The 17,799-nt window shown below is 38.1% G+C and overlaps 1 protein-coding gene across 5 annotated transcripts in view; it reads right to left on the minus strand.

The window, feature by feature from the left end:
• The window catches only part of LOC105930209 (rho GTPase-activating protein 42), a 129,616-nt gene that overhangs the window by 74,160 nt on the left and 37,657 nt on the right, over window positions 1–17,799 (minus strand). For all 5 annotated transcript variants that reach the window (XM_036149643.1, XM_036149644.1, XM_012868303.3 and 2 more), the window contains exons 2-3: window positions 13,947–14,042; window positions 8,492–8,553 (exon numbers count right to left, since the gene is read on the minus strand). In XM_036149643.1, the coding sequence (XP_036005536.1) occupies window positions 8,492–8,553; window positions 13,947–14,042 (158 nt within the window). The remainder of the gene's footprint in view (window positions 1–8,491; window positions 8,554–13,946; window positions 14,043–17,799) is intronic.

The raw sequence follows: 17,799 nt of genomic DNA on the forward strand, positions 1-17,799 counted from the left end.
TACGACCTTGGTTATGATCCATTAGCAGGAAATACCTTTGATCAGGAGTGTAGGAGAAATGAATGGATCCAAAACATGGATATAGCAAACATTTTGTAGGTTTTATAAGGGGCGAAAACATCCACTGGTGGGACAGAGCCACTCAACCCCTCTGGATAAGGAGTCTCAGCTGCACTTAAAATGGAAGCCTCCATGGTTATACTGGGAGTAGAATCTTAAAAATAAACCCCTCATTGCAAAAAATGGCTTTGCTTTGGCTACATAAATAAGCATTCTGATTAATTCATAATAGATCTCAGATAACACCAAGATGGCATTGTTGTAAGAACTGTGAAGTAGAGGTCTGAGTTTGGAAAGAGAAGCCAATAAAGATGTTTGTTGCTGCTCATGGTCCCGGCAACGTGCCAAACAATAAATGAGATGGCAGCATTGGCTTGTATCTGTATAAATGAGCTTCAAAATGAGGGCAAGACCTGCTGCAGCTTATCAAGCAACATCAGTGACAGTTTAACACCCTCAAGACATGCGATTCACTCGCGGTGTATACAGGGGCAGTGAGGAAAATTGGGCTCCATTTAGTTCAAAGTAAAGCTCCCTCCTATTGTAACCATCTCGGAAAACTATGTAAAGTTTTTTGTTTTTTTTGTATCATGGGAATTTAAAAGATACCACGTTTACATATGACAAATTGCTGGCACTTACATCCCCAGAGTTTTAAAATGCGTGCAAGCAGAGAAAAGAAAAAAATCTCCCAGCGTCACCAACATTACGATCACAGAGCAGAGATCAGAGGCGCGCATCTTGCATATTCCAGACATCTGATGAGATGCAGACTGCAAGGTGAAGAGAGAGAGGGAAAAAAAAAGATGATGCAAGGAGGATTCTTTTTAAGAAAGTAACAGGAGAGATGAGGGGGAGAGGGAGAGCTATGAATAGAATTTTACACTTTTAAATCTATTACTGATAAAGTACTGCATCATATAAGCTTCTGAGAGTCGCTGAAGCTGCTTTGATGTATTAACTTTTTTTTTTTTTTCCAATTACTTTGCAATCATGCAGTCTTCTTGTTGTCACACAGTCCTCTTCCCTCTCAAGTGTGGTTTCATTTCATTTCTCCACTTCAGTTTAGCCTCTCTCTACGTATCAGCCCAACTTCTTTTTGTTTTATGGCTCTTTTGAAATGAGAGGATTTAAAACAAAAACCAAAACCCATAAAGCGCATTAATGTGCATCTCTCTTCTCGCTTTGTTTCTACTGCCTGCGCGCACATAAGCCGCTAACGCGTGAACCTGTACACCTCTGTCGCCTCTTACTGCCATCCAGACTTTTGACTTAGCTTTGTAATTCTCCTTTGTGACACGCGCTCGTGTCGGAAACGACAACAAGGAAAACTAGGCGCGCCTAAATCTGCCCTGATTATTTTTGACAGGCATCAGATGAGTCACGGCCGTATGCAAAAAGCATGGTTTGGGGCACAGGCAACAGAAAAACATCTAAACAAATTGTTTGGATATTCAGTGTTTCTTTAGCAGAATAGGAAGCTTTATTAGACACACAAAGGCCATTCAGGAGCAAAACAGAAGCGTCACATTTTCCAGGCATCATAAAACAACATCTCTGCAAACGGAGTATAAGATACAACCAAAACACCTTTGTTTACGATAATGGAGGGCATCCAAAACATTTTTCATCTGCTCAATGCTCTTAAGAGCTTCCAAAAAAGCTCCTTCTAAAACCTCTGACTCCATATACCTCATTTAACTGTAACTGAAGACCCGGCGCTGATTATCAACTCAAAGAGGCATGTTTTGTCTCTGGCTTTGAAGACAATCATGCAAAGTAGCAGGCATAGGAATTTCGTTTTCCAAAAATGCAGTGCCAGGGCTCCGCCCACACACACCTCCCACTGAGAGTAGGGCACCGCACAAAATCATGAGTGAATGAGCAGATCCGTTTGTTTGTTTTTTCACTTTCTGAAATTAGACAAACCCATTCTGGTTTTTCTTAGGTTAGGATTACCAACATTGTTTCAATTTAAAAATGCCAGGTTAATAAAAAATTTTTTTTAACTTCTTTATTATTTCCTTTAGATTCAAATGTTTAGATCAAGGGTCTTCAATTCCAGTCCTCGTGGTCCAATTGGTAATGACCTAATTAATTGACTCGGGTGTGTTGAGGGAGGGACACAAATACAGTTACAGTTGCAGGACACCGGACCTGGAAGACTGGACTTGAGGATCACTGGTTTAGATGAACTAAGACTACCGAGAGTCAAGAATATTTTATTTGCCACCGCGGCAAAGTTACTCTTTGGCCACTCTGGTTCACATTACACATAATGAGGCAAAAACTGACAAACACTATGCTATGCTTTTAAATAATTGGAAAAGCTCTGGTGGTAATATTAAGGCTTTGTAAGCCTCTGATGGATTCATTCTGAATATTGAGTTAAAACCACACTAAGTAACATTTTTACCTTAATATATCCTCTTCTAAGTACATGTGATGTCAAACTAAGTGTTTCATTTGGTTTCACTGCTTGGTTCTGCTCCTCGTGTTCTGTATTGGCCGTAGCTAACCCATCCAGCATGAATGTTTACTCCAATGTTGACGTTCCCAACAGAACTTAATAGTGCCGCTTCCTGTTTGCTCTCTCAGTTGTCACTTCTTGTATTTAGAAATAAGTCTGAATATCTATCCTACACCAGCGATGGTCACCACAGTCGTCTCCAAGTAGGCTACGAATGTAGCGACTCACCACTTCTCTCTCTGTAGTTGACTAGCATGTTGCTGTTCTTGTTGGTTTGATTGGTTGAATTGTATGAATAACAGTAAGTTGGACATTCTGAGGTAAAACAAAAAAATCAAACCCAAATAACAGCTTTCAGACCAAGGCGGGATAAAATTCTGATTACACAATATTCAGTGTAAATAATTATCACCTGATGTGTGAGATTTCCAGTATGAGGAATGTCTGTGATTTAGAGATTGGCACCATGCTGTACCATACAAAGCAACTCCACACTGTCCACCACCACAAGTACATTCTCAACCTATGGGAAACGTTGCATATTTATTTCCCAGCACGTGAATAAACTTGTTTGGGTCTAGAAATGAACCTTATTAAATAATTTATACATCTAATACATAATAATCCCAAGCACATAAAACATTTTTCTTTTACCGAAACGACCGGTATTAGAGGCACACAGAGTGAATGAGGTGAATATGGAATCAAAGCCTTGTGCAAATAAAATTCAGGGAAATATTTTAGTGCACTATTTTCAGAGAAGAACAAAAACTATATCAAAAAATATTATATTTTAGCCTGCTTAGTAAGTCACGGCGGGATACATTTGCAATGAGCAACAGAGGCTCTCCTCTCTGCACTCTTTGCTCTGACTGAGGACGGCTTTCAGGACAAGGCAGCAGCTGTCTATCTGCGAGACAGTGCTTGGAGAAGGCTTACAGCAGCACTCACAGCTCTATCAAAACAATAACTCCAGAATGATTTTTGCTTTCATGGGAAGCCACACATAACGGAAGAAAGTCTCTCGATTTTTAGCTAGTTGCCTTTTTGTAAAAAGGTTGCTAGATTGGTACGAAAAGTCACTAACTACACTGCAAAAAGGGAACTAGAAGTAAGTAAAAATTTCTTGAAATTAGTACATTTTTCCTTGGTTTGAGCAGGTATACAAGACTATTTGCCAATGGAATAGGATTTATGCACTTAAAATAAGAACAATTCATCTCCATCATCTTATTTCAAGTGCAGGGTATCTAATTATCTTATTTTAGGGGTAAAATATACTCATCCCACTGGCAAATAGTCTTATTTACATGCTCAAATCAAGGAAAAATATACTAATTTTAAGAACATTTTACTTACTTTTAGTTCCTTTTTTGCAATGTATGGCAAGAAATTCACTAAATATACATCTGGGACCCAATGCTTCATCAGACGCTGGCCGGTATACTTCTAATACTTCCCCTCAAAAATATTGCATCGAACATAATCTGCAGCACATTTTGGAAAGTGGAGCCATACTTTCGAGCGCTTTCCATCAGCCGTGCTTGCTCTGTTGACTGGACCAGCGGCTACTGACATCATTATGATCTTGTGCGTGCAATCCTGTGTATATATTTGGCATTGAAAATCGCCCACTGTTCCACTCCCTCTATGTCAGAGTGATGCATTTATCATGTTACCGTTTGATTTAACGTGAATCGGTACCCGGTTGCACCAACGGGTTTGGTCAGTGCCTATACCAGTACTGAATTTGGTCACGCCTCTCTCTATCTCGCTCCAGCTGCAACCCGGCACCCATTTCCCCTTTCCTTCGCCTCCTATGCGCATATTTGCAAAGGATAAATACACAGCAGAACAGCATCACCTTTCAGAGGAAAACATCTGGTGAAGAAGTAACTAACTCCCAACTTTTTAATGCTGTTAGCAAAATAAAAAAAAAATGGCGTGCTCACCCCCATTTTGTGCCTGGCAGTGACATTTTATGGGCAGGGAGGGGCTCAGCTGTTAACGCGCATGTACGTTTGTGCATACATGACCGGTCCGGCTATTTAAACAAGACATTGGAGAACAACACAGACAGATGGTGTGTGACGTCATACCATAGTCCATCTAAAACGTTCTTCACAATACTATTTTTTCAGTTCTTTCTATCTAAAATAATGACATTTTGTTTATTGCTCCTTTAACCTCAGTCATACAGTTTAAAAGGGAACACAGTCAAATAAGTAAATATAACCTTGTGACTTTGAAGAAAGTAGAAAAAAATGTTTTGCATTTAGCAAACAGAAATGCATTTGGAAACCATTAACGCACCAAAAGTAGGAAAAGACTAGTTTAATGTCAGAGAGTGAGCAAAAAGGACTTCTTTTTTTATACAGCGTTTGTAAATATGCAGTTTCAGCTAAACATAGTTCCCTCCACTGAGCTTTTTACATCACTTTAATACTCAAAGAGAAGAAAACAAAGACATTTACACTGGTCTGAGAATCTGGAGAAGGCCAACAAAAGGGAATAGACCATCTCCACATGTTCACTACTCTTAATCTTTTTGCTTTATCCTTTTTCATTTAGTCATTTATTTTGTTAAGGAGGACCAGTTGGTAGGTTTTTTTTTAAAGCATTTTCAGCAGGTCAGCTCTTCAGGAGGAGTTATCGCTGCACTCCAAGGATTAAAGGGTTGCTGGTTTTAATGATTGCCATGGTAAAACTTATGGTTAGTAAAACCATTAAAATGACATTACCTATAAAGCTGTATTCACTTACTGCACTAATGTTGCAAATGCTTTATTGTGGACAGAAACAGAAGCCAGTGAAAGTACGGCGGAAAGTACAGCAATAACATTTATGGTGCAGGAAAAAATGATTAATGCTTCTGGCTACTGGTGATAATATTGATAACCATGATGAATTTCCACACAATAATCACGAGGCAAAATATCATATTATTGCATCCCTACCGCAGTGTACCCTGGCCGAGCAAGAAGGAAACTAAATTGGGAACAGGGCACAGGAATGTGTTAGTTTAACATTTTGTAAGATACTTTACTACAGTTGTGCACACAAATGTTAAGCTATCTCAAATTTAAGTGAGAGAAAATAATAGTCGAGATGCATGTCAGTTATAGACAAAAGGTAAAAAGAGGTGTAAAAGTTTCCATATCCACAGTAGCTTAATGTCAGGATTTGATAAAACTCACATAAAATGCCAGAAAATGACAAAAAATACATAATTATTAAGTAAATAGAATGGTGGTTTGAATTTCTTCCATATAAATATAATGGATTTTGTAATTGTGGATAATTTGCGGGGACTGCACAGTGGGGCAGTTGGTAGCACTGTTGCTCTGCAGCAAGAAGGTCCTGGGTTAAAATCTTGCATGCTTACATGGTCTCTGTGAGCATGTGTGGGTACTTTGGCTTCTTCCAAAAACAGTTGGGTTAATTGGTCTCTCTAAGTTGCCCTAAGGTGTGAGTGTGTGTCTTCTATGTGTCTATGTTGCCCTGTGATGGACTGGCGACCTGTCCATGATGTACCCTGCCTCTCGCCCAATGATAGCTGGAGATAGGCACCAGCGACCATGCAAGGATAAGCAGATATAGAAAATGAATGGATCATTTTCTGAATTATAGTTAATATATAATGGATTGATGGAAAGGTTAAAGACCGTGCTTTATTGACAAAGGTACTCCGTCTCTAGCAGGGAAGTGCACTCTGTAAGAATGTCCTTATTGTTTTTAGAAAAACAAAAATTAACAATGACAATTAATTGGTTATATAAATGTAAGTACTTCTTGCATAAATTGTCTTTTTATTTTGAATGGTGACGGTTAAGAGCTCATTGCGAGATGTGAGCTATGACATGCACACACTTAAGCAGCAGCCACTATAGTCCAGTCAGACTGCTCTATACAGTCTCTCAGTCTTGCATCTATTTGTATTTGCCACTTTCATTTGTCCCCATTACAGGAAATAGTCTACTTCTTAAGATCATTTCAAAGTCTCTGTAAAATGTGGTGCATCAGATTTACAGCTTTCCTATGTGACCTAAACAAAGCCCTATGAAGAGTTAGCTCTCAGTGCAGCCCTCCACCATCTACTCTTAAATAATAAATGTAAGGTGCTGGCCTTGGTTCTACATTAAAATAACAACAAAGTGCAAAAAAAAAATAAGTGGAGCAAGTTATTGTTATACCTGACAATCTTCTTAAAAAGTTGTTGATTTTCAAATATAAGTATAACACTTGAAAAAGTTAACATGTTGACATACAAAGAGAGTCTGTGTTGGTTTATGTGTGCATTTACTTTAGGTACTGCCAGACGTATCATTTTGGGAAGTTTGGAAGTAGCTTTAGTTTTGTACAATACAGTTTATCTGTCTTATTGTTTGCAAAACTTCCAAACGTTATGGTAGAGTCTATATACGATCTACTTTCCATTTAAAATTGGCCAATTTACTCAAAGCTAATACACGTTCCATTTTGTTTTTTAAGCTCCCGTGTTTAAAAGCTAGGATAGTAAGTCTTCTAAGTCCATGTTTAGTTTGCATATTTTGTTACTGTCTGGGGTTGTGTGCAGACTGATGTAGGGGGGCAGTTATGCATAACTAAGACACCCACTGAGAAATCTCCTCTACCTCCTTTGCCCTTGGCCTTTACGTCATGCCTGGTTTGTCTTTAGACATTCAGCCTTGTTGGAGGCTTGTTTTCCGACCTTTAGACCAGCCAACCAGAACCAGAACCAGAACCACCTATTTATGTACCCCCCCCCCCCCACCCACACACACACACACACACACACATAGACCACCACCACCACATACACACAAATATAAAGGCAAAAAAACAAGCAGTCCCTTAAATAACATAGACATAAGCCTACATTAACAACAAAAAAAGAAACAATACCTTACTGCTAAAGGGTCCCAACCTAAGTGACATTTTCTTGTGTTTATTTGGGATTTAGTACATTTCCGTCTAATTGAGAATTCTTTTTCGTGTTTTGATTAATTAACCGTTCCTCTAAAGTATATAAATGTATGACAGTGGAATGTCAGTAAGCACTCCCTTACATATTAGCTTTGCTGTATGGTATGAGTTCTCAACGCTCTTTGGAGAACTAATAATCAGTACCAGGTAACCAAAAGCTAATGTATCTGAACACAAGACAATTAACGGGGTTCTGTTGAACATTTCATTTCTTATTGAGATAAATTAAGGGATTTCTAGCTGATTAGAACTGAACATCAAGTCTTTAGAGTATATGTGTTGCTTTGATGGGCTCTGGTTCGGTGTAGTGCATGCGTATCGGAAACAAACGCATGGAATTCAAAGCGCTTGCCTGTGTCAGAAAAGTCTCCCCCAATAAAAAGAAAAGAAAAAAGGGTCAGGTAATTTTTTTGCAATCAGTTAGAAAGTAGGTCTTCGCTCTCAGTTTCAAGCATCTAGTATCCCAGTTCAGTTTCCGTTTACCAATGCAGACGGCATAATGTAGCATTATATTTAAATAATAATAATTAGTCTTATTATTGGGTAAATTATGCAATATTTGAGCTGCATTTGTGTTTCTTCGGTAGGCATTTTAGTACTGATTTGGTTTTATTTTGTGGTTTGAGGGGAATTTGTTTTGTAACTAAGAGATATTTTTCTCAAATTTTGAAACTATTTTTGGAAAATCTTTAAGTTCCTGGAACATTTTTATTGTACCAACCAAGGAAATCTTTATTTCCACCCCTGTTTTATAAAAAGAATGTTTGGACTTTAGCATCTCACCACCTACCTGTATAACAGCATCCCAGATTACAGCACCCATTTCAAAATACATTTTCTGCTTAATGACAATGTATTATTTGTGAGTGTTTTTATTGTACATCAAATTATCAATAGTGCAGTATTTCAGCTGACACAATGAAATGTGTAGCCCTGTTTTGCTGTGGTCCTGTCATGTTTCTAATGTGTTCTTACCAAGCGCCTTCTTTCCTCTTCAACAGTGTTCAGCAGCTGGGAAAACTCTTTGAAAGACTGGGCTGAAAAGAAAAAAAAGGTAACAGTTTGAGAAACAACAAATAGATACCAACTGATGGTTTTGTTTAGCAACGCCTTCACATGCGAGATATGTTTGTTCCCGTTCAGACAACAGCATTGCACCACTAAGATGAGACAAAAATGTGAAGAACAAACACGCTGCTGCAGTCGTTAAAGATGTGATGTTTGCAGGCGCCTCCCACAGGACAGTATAGTGTAAAATGTTTATTTGCTTTCTAGCTTCAGACACCAGTGTAGTGCATTTCAGAATGTAATAAAATCATGCAGCTGTCCAATTTAAACCCAAGCCTTACCCAGCAGTAAGAAACAATACCTCAATCGAATGGATTCCACTGATCGCTTCGCTTTGCTTTCATCCTCTGCAAGGCTTCGCAATATACTACCCCAATGTAAAAAGAGAGTGATGGGGTGGAGATTTGTTTGCACCATACACCAGTAGCCTAGATTACATCCTGCATGGCCAGATGATTTCAGAATACAATGTATTCCACATTATTTGCTGGAGAATTGTGCCTCGATAGGTTCACAGCTTCATTAAGTAGACGGCCTGATACAATTTGGCCTCTGCTGGAGAGCCCCTGTGTCACCGCATGTCCAGGCGTTTAGCAGCGGTCGAGCTGCATCGCTTGCCAACACAGTAACATCATTATCAGCCCCGACAGCCTGGCAAGGGGATCCATGCATCATTGTGGACACTTTGGTCTATTTGCACACTAAAGCTTTCAAAAACCGGGGAGCAATGATTTTGTGCCAACAATCTTGCAGGCAGCTGGCCTTCTTTGAACGCTACCAGCTCCTTTATCAACAGAGCAAGGCTAGGAGGGGGTAAAGGCCACAGCGGGAGGCGCTGATGGTACAAGATTAGGAAGGAAATGGGAATCAAAGTGGGGCTAGGGCTTGCATATAAATTCACTTCTAAATGGAGGAAAAGCAATAAATGTGACAAATCACTAAGTGAAATCAAAGTGAATGAATAAGACAGTCCAGTTTAATAAATTTAAATAACTTATTGTATGAGATCTTTAATAAAATTATTAGAAATGTTGGTGAATACTTGACATCCACTGACTGTCTGCATGAATATAATATTAACTTGTGTGTGTGTGTTTTTTTTTTAAAGAAACATTCAAACTATTTGCTATGCTGGAATTATGCAAGGAACCAATTTGGTGATTTTTAAAGTAGTCCTATGCAAACTAGATGCAAAAGTCTGAAGTCCTTTTGGTTTTTCTTTAATTCACACAGGGGCAGATATATATGGACAGGTTCCCAATACTATGTTGAATTTCCCACAGCAGCTCACAGAGAAACAAAACTCTTTAAGTAGCCATTTAAAAGTTTCTGGCAGAGTCCATTTGTCAGAACTAACAGAGCTCATTTAAAGTCGTAAAGGTTTCCTGACAAATACATGCCTGTTAGGCACAGTCCAACAGTTTTCAATGAGGTTGAGGTCAAGGCTATTCCAGAAGCTAACATAGTAACATTCTTTATCCATTCTTATGTCTCAGATCATTGTCCAATTAGAACAATCTACTGTGTCCAAGTTTAAGCCAAATTTGGATTAGGATGTTAAAGAAAAATCAGGTGTCTGAGAAGGCTCAAGATTATCATAATACCTGTGTCACTGACTATATTGAAGAAGGTTTTACAAATCTATGAACTGATATTAGCCTGTAGCTTAGCTTCAGACTACTCCTGGACAAATACATATTGTCACTCAAAACACCAAAAGATAATACGTCTCGACCATCATGACAACACTGAAAAAAAGGAACTAAAAGTATGTTAAAATGTTCTTGAAATAACTGAAATTTGTCCTTAATTTGAGCAGATAAATTAGATTATCTGCCAATGGAGTATCCCCCCCCCCCCTAAAATAAGATAATTACATATACTGCACTTAAAATAAGATGGTGGAGATGTGTTGTTCCTATTTTAAGGGCAAAAATCATATTCCTTTGGCAGATTTTCTTATTTGCTTACTCAAATCAAGGATAATTACACTCATTTCAAGAGAATTGTACCTACTGTTAGTTCCCTTTTAGCAGTGAAGACAAATGTTTTAAAAAAATTCTAGGCAAGGTTTTTAAAACCAAAGAATGCTAGACCAACTGTCATTTATGGTGGTTGTAAGATCATGTTTTGAGTTTCTTTCATTGGAGCACTGGACGATATGATGAGGGGCTTATAGCTCAAAATTCTTCAACTTCATCCCAACAAAACTCCTATACAGTTGATTCTTTATAACAATTAGATGCTCCAAAAATACAATGCTATGAATCACACATCTAAACTGGTTTTGGTATGTAGGAAACAGGCCAAGATTAAGCTTCTGGAAAGGCCTCAACCATACCGTAATTTTGTAGATTATGCATACGAGCTGGGCTTGTGCCAGGAAACCAACTAATTTAATTTAACAATCCCCCTATGACTAAAATGAAGAGTGGTCAAAAATCCAAGACCTTCTGGATAGTTTATCTGCAAAGCTTTGGGGAATATGTAACCACATATTAGTGGGGGTGCATGTAATGTACATATTTGTGCCTGCTTGTATATTTTTGATGTGGCGTGGATTACATTTCCTGCTTGATTTAACTCTTCTCATCTCACCTTGTGCACCTCGGATTGGTTTCTCCCCAGAAGGATTTCAACAGCTCTTAGAGACTCAAGGACTGACCTTCTGAAAAAAGGTCCTTCAACTTTTCTAAAAAAAAAATTAAAATTTCTATAGCCACATCAATCTCTTGGCCCCATTGATTCCTAGATAACTGACGTGGAATGTGAATGTCACTGCAGGAAGTCATCGAGGGAAATCAATAAAAGGTCAGGTGAACCCGTCTGACAGCGCACACAACATCCCAATGTTTTGTGCGGATGCTGGGAGCATCAAAGTGAACCGCACCGATACGGCATCAAGATCCTTGGTGGCATTCACTCAAGGGTCTGGCTATGTCAGTCAGAAAGCTGGTTTCATTGATGACTAGATTGATTTCAACAGGCTGTTTCATTTTCCCCCTCAAATAGTTATCATGGTCTTTTTTCTCTCTGAGACAGTGAGTTAACACAGGAGTGTGGCTAAGAGTTTAAATGGTAAACGTGTCTGGTGTTTCACTTGACATTAGCACAAAGGCAAGTTCTGTTATTTTATTACATTTTAAATTTGCTCTTTACATATTGTCATTTGACTTTATTGCACTGATTATTTGCTTAATGAAGACCAAAATCGATTTACAGGTGAGACACTATGATTGCTATTGCTCCATCTGTGATCAAAGAGACCTTCATTGCAGGTCTGGGAACGGGAGTATTGCCTCAAATTAAAGTGTGCTTTATTCTAATGAGACTTGGCTTTGGGTGTGGATTTTTCCATTTAACATAATTAGCAACTGTGTCCGTGGCCCCAATACGGTTACTGCAGCTTTGTGTGGGACCGGTCATTTAGCATTCTGATGAACATTAAAGCCTCAAGATAAGGAGGTCGATATCCTGCCCAGCCCTCACAGATGGACAGTAATTCAGCCGACCACGGCTCAGCACATAGCAGAGGAATTAAGCTGGGGATAATGAGTGGGATGCAAAACAAGAGGCGAAGGAGGAGGCCAGACTGACAGTGCTGCCCATTAGAGCCGGCACATCCCCCTGCACATCTGCTTTCATATACCTGTTGGAGGCTGAAGGATTCCCACCTCCATTAATCTCTGACACTGATCACAATTAGTCCTTCAGATGTCCTGGAGTCTTGACAAGATGCTGCACAAGACTTATTGAAGAAAAATGCAAACAAAGAAGGCAACAGTGCCTAATCTGCAGCTTTAACTAAATATTTTATGGGTGGCTATACGACAAATTTGATCTTAAAACAGCCTTTTCTGCCTGATACTTACTGAAATCATTTCTATTTTTATGAATTAATTAATTTTATTTATTTATTTAGTTGCAAAACTGAATCAATTGAAAGGACATTCGCTCTCCTGATTCTATGTTGCAGGTAGGAAAACCCGATCTCAGATATTTTGATATGCTCTGGTTTTGAAATTTTAATGTCGTGCTTTTTTTTCTCTCTACTTTAAAAAAACCTTCAAACATTGGAATTATATGGTTGCAACATTATGCAAAGATGTAACAAATAAATAAATAAAAAAAAGGAAATGGAAGACATGTGAAAAAATACATTTGTAAGGCACAGAGGGATTTTTTACACAATGAAAAAATATTTACCTGGAAAATACCTCCAATCCTGTATTATTTATTTATTGTGTGCATGCACCACACAATGCATCTGCTAGAACGTGCTAACCTATACAAGAAAATGCAATAGCCAGTAAGCATGCACCACACATTTTTTGTGGAAGGCCAAGGTTGTGCATGTTTCCTTTAGCACCCAAGCATAATTGCACAAGAAAAGCACAGCTGGCTTTTGTATCCCTACTCTCACATCGAGCTATGGTGTCCTTAGGAAAGATACTGATCTACAATTGGCTTACGGTGGTAGACAAGCACCTCTGCACGGCAGCTCTGCCGGACTGGTGTGTGAGATTGTTCATGCAAATGGGTAAAAGAGACAAACAAGGTGAAGTGCTTTCCAAAAGAGAAGGGTCAAAAAGAGCTTGCAATTATGGGCATGAGGTCATTCGTACAAAATAGCCATAAATACTAAATGTTGCAAAAACAAAATACCTTTAGGAAAAAAAAATCCTTCACATACAAATAAAAAAGTGTTTTACAGACCAGACCAAGCTGTGGGACCTCAGTGTCCAAATAAAGCAAGAATTTAAGGGTCTTATTTTTTTTAAAAGGGCTTATTTTTTAATCTGTTTCTTCACAATGACCAAATACTTGTTTGATTAAAGAGTAGTTTTACTTTAATTAAAAGAACAACTGTATTAGTGTATTCACATCAACACATTGCATTGCAAAGATTAATGGGGAATTGGTAGCTCTTGCTTAAAGCTTCTAAGATGTGAGTCTAAGAATCAACTTGAGAAGTCTGTAAAAAGTGCAAAGATTAGCAAAGGCCAAGGAAAACATAACTGTTACAAGGAAGTATTGTAATGAAAAAGTGGAACTACAGCGTTTCTAGGTGGTGGAGTTTCATTTTCCTATACTAAGCAAAGAATGAGTGTCAAAAATCAAATGTTAAAATAATTTTAAGTATGCCGGGCTGCTCCTTTTCAGGGAGAACCTTGCCTATCGCCCAATGTATGGAAGCATTTGCATCCTAAAAAAAATTTGCATGTGGAAAAATCGTGCGATTTGTATTGTAGTAAGTAATAAAGTAGCTGTTTTCCTTTGGAAGCTTCATAGATAAATCTTAGACTAATGAGTAAGCAGTTAAAGGACAAGACTGAGTTGTGGCATAATACACTCCACTTACCAATGTTGACCTCATCGTCTGTTTCCGCGTCGCCTATGCACTCAAACTGGAACTCCTGCAAGGACAGGGAGAACTTCTGGACAGCAGCAGAAAAACCTGGAACATCAAACAGTCAGAGATAAAGTAGAGCACACGAAATGCATCGGAAAATAAAAATCACATACAGATCTGTTAGTACTGACATAGATGTGAAATTTAATCTAAACCCCAGCCACTTCTCAAACACATCAGCAACCACTGCCAGTAACTCGAGGCACATGCCCTCAGCAGGTCTCCATTAATTTGCATTCTAGTTTATCTTAACTCACAGCAAAAGGGTTTTGTTTAGTATTTTCAGTTTTACTCACTGAGAGACCATCCCTGTATGCTCCTGAAAATGCACCACAATTCAGCCAAACTGGGTTCCTCTTTGTTCCCGTGTTAAAACATTTCTAATGAATTGTTTTCTGTTGATTTATGAAATGATTTGCGTCATTTTCTGGAACCGACGCACACGCCATAGGACACAAGAACCCCCGATGGCTCACAAAGCCTGGGGACACAAATTATGCCAAAATATATCCGTAGACTGAATCAAACAAAAATCCTCCAGCGTCTGCCAACACCTGCTCTCAGTGTCTGCCACAGGCCAAATATGGGAAGTCTCAAAGCCCCTTCTCTATGAACCAACAGGTCATATGGTAAACAAGAGTTGCTTCACAAAGAGGGCATGTCAACAACTACAAAGCTTCATAATCGTGACAAGGAGTGTAAAAATGCAAAATGTGTGTGCCGCAGGTGAGCACACATAAAGAGCCCGCTATAATCATGAAACACATTTAATGACTGCGGCTTCCAGCAGTTTGTAAAATACTTAATTGTAAGTTTAAGGGGTATAATTAGCTAAAGAAATATTATTTCATTTTTAAAAGGGGGTGTGTGGGGCTTTTTCTCTGTGGAGTTGTCAGATGGCAGCAGCCAAACATTTAGCACATTTTTGGTGGATGCTAAAACGATGTTGGTGCATGTATCCATCTGCACCTCCAGCAGATTTACTACTATTTTGAAAATGGATTTACTAGAATAAATAAAAAAAAAAATGTTTTGACGTACCCAAAATTAAAGAAAAGAAATGTCTATCTACAGCAGTACAGCATCGAGGGAAACACAGGCACACGAAACAGACATCCACCGAACAAAACACTCACACCTAAAGTAACTATAGAGGGACCAGTTAACCTAAATATGTTTTTTTTTTTAACTGTGGTAGGAAGTTGGATTACCCAAAGAGAAGCTATTGATACTAAGGGAGAACTTGCAAACGGCATGCATAATAACCCCAAACCGGGATTTGAACCCAGGACCTTCTTGCTGCCATGCAACAGTTGTAGTAGAGAAAACAGTTTCTCTTTAAGCTTCTTATTTGTCTGTGCTTCTTCTGACTTGTTTCAACACCTTCATGACTCTTGCTAATTTTCATCTTTACTCACCAGCAGCTTCCACACCACAGAGTGTCATTAGGACGATTCCACAGTGCTCCAAGTTGGAGTTCTGACTTTCCAACCAGCTTGACATCAGTCAAGACCAATTAAGCAGAGTTAGCCAATTCCGTTGTCCATCTTTGATTTAAACATTAAAGTTAGCATGTTTTATGAAACAATGTATTTGTATTGTTTTGCGTCAGATTGGGAAGATTGTATATTGCAAAATAATCTGCCTTCCAGTCCACCCAGTTTGTACTCTAGGAAGGTACACAGTGTGGCACACTGATGATACATGCACACTAAAACCAGAAATACCATAGTAAAAATGTTTCAATATAGATTTTACAGCTGTTGTTGTTGTGGAATGAATCTGCACTGAGGAAATTTCAGTTTATCTATAATAAATCTTTTTTTTTACTTCCAAATTAATGATGCACTCACAAATGTCTGCTACCAGTAAGATATACGCTTAAGTACCTTAATCTAACAATAACAGCTCCCTATAGGTTATTTGATGAATATACGCAAAATTAGGAGTTTATGTACAAAGCAAATTATGTTAATTTGTTAAAACTCAAGAGAAAACTTTATACTTTGCAAACTCATCACAACAGATAAACTAAATAAAAGCTTTATAAAATAACTAGAATGTATGTTGGTTGTCTCTGGCATTGATTTACAATGTAACCTTTCGCTCTTGCATAGAAACCAAGTCAATTTCTTTTGTTGGCTCTTAGCAACATTTCAACTCATGTCCAAACAAAAGGCTCCTTCAGAGAGACTAGAAGCTACGGTGGGACAGCCTTCTTTTGTTCGCTCTTAACCTATCCAGCTTGTCTAGTGATGTCTACAATGCCATGTTCAAAAGATTGTTTCTTTAGCTTTTTGTTGTTGAGCAATGGTTCAGAAAGTCTTCACTCTGCCAACCAATGATCCACAATGACCTTTGCTTAAAGACCACACAGTCAGTTGTATTCTTTTAAATTTGTTTAGGTTTTTTAATAACTTATTATCAGTTGTATTGTCCTAATTGTCCTAATTTCCCAAACTTCAAACATAACAGAGCAATCCAAGTTCTGGAGTTTGAAATGTAAATAAGGTGTCTGACAGTTCTAAGTGTAGATCTTTGATAGAAAACTTGATGGAAAACTTTTTTCCCTGCTAACTCCAAATCTCTGGAGTTTCCATTAAACACTACTATGGCACCATCATTTGCATACTGGCCATACTTTGATTTGCTAGCTATTAGGTGCTGGTTCATCTTCTTGGATTAAACATGAACTGAATTTGTTATTCCTTTGGTTGTTTCAGTAATGTTTTACTTCTAGTGTTCTGCTTAGTTTAGGGTCTGTTTTTACATGTATTTGAATTTATCAATTCAAATACATGTAAAAAAAATGCCATTAGGTGTGAGTGTGGCCCTGCATAGCTGGTTGTGTAGTGTGTCTTTGTGATGTCCAGTTGTGTTGCCCCAAGTTATGATGCAGGTTTGATGAAACTGCTACTGATGCAAAGGTCAAATACAAAGGCTCTGATTATGCATTAAAGTTATTAGTGCTGTTATCTAATACATGCTTTACAAAAAGACAGCCCAGTGAAAATGGGAAAACGCAAGAATAAAAAGGAAAACGCAAACAACTGAAATGTTGTCACTAACATTCTAAATTCTTCATCCCGTATCACTTTTCTTTACTTCAGAGAGACGGCATATAAATTCAGTCCATTTACCATTTACATGATTTGAAATTACTGAGATAATCTGACATTTTACAGGTGACGTGAAGGAGCACAAAATGTATAGAGGTGTAATGAGCATCCAGTTAATGCCATGAGACGAGACTGGGAATGAGAATCCCTTTGTTTGTTTCACAAACTGTAAACCGAAATGGTGTTTTGAAGAATCAGTAATCAGAGTAAAACATTCCACTTTATTGTTAACTACTCCCATTTTTGCACTTGTCTACTTATAAGGTGGTCCCAACTCTAAAATATGAAACAAAAATTTAATTTCACCCTGCAACATTCCGATGTCAAGATGACAACCCACTGAGCAACAGGCATGTTCTTATCTCATTTTCATTTTGAAGAGTGGCAAAGAGAAATGGTGCTCCATCTCATGCCATATTCATACCTAAAGAAAACAACAAGATTAGTAATGTAAAATTCCTATGCAGCACTTTACAAAAGTAAAAATTATAAAAATGTTTCAGTGGCATTCATTTTTCAAGAAGCGTTTGGGTGCCAAGAAATTAAGCACAGGTGAATATGATAAAAGAAAAAATGGGATTTTATCCTCATGTAGTACATACATTAACATTAAAGGTAAAGTTATTCTGAAATTCACTTTGAGAATTGATGTTACTGTAAAAAAAGAATAAAAGAAAAACATT

This window comes from Fundulus heteroclitus, chromosome 18, assembly GCF_011125445.2.
Source record: "Fundulus heteroclitus isolate FHET01 chromosome 18, MU-UCD_Fhet_4.1, whole genome shotgun sequence".
NCBI classification, from domain to species: domain Eukaryota; kingdom Metazoa; phylum Chordata; class Actinopteri; order Cyprinodontiformes; family Fundulidae; genus Fundulus; species Fundulus heteroclitus.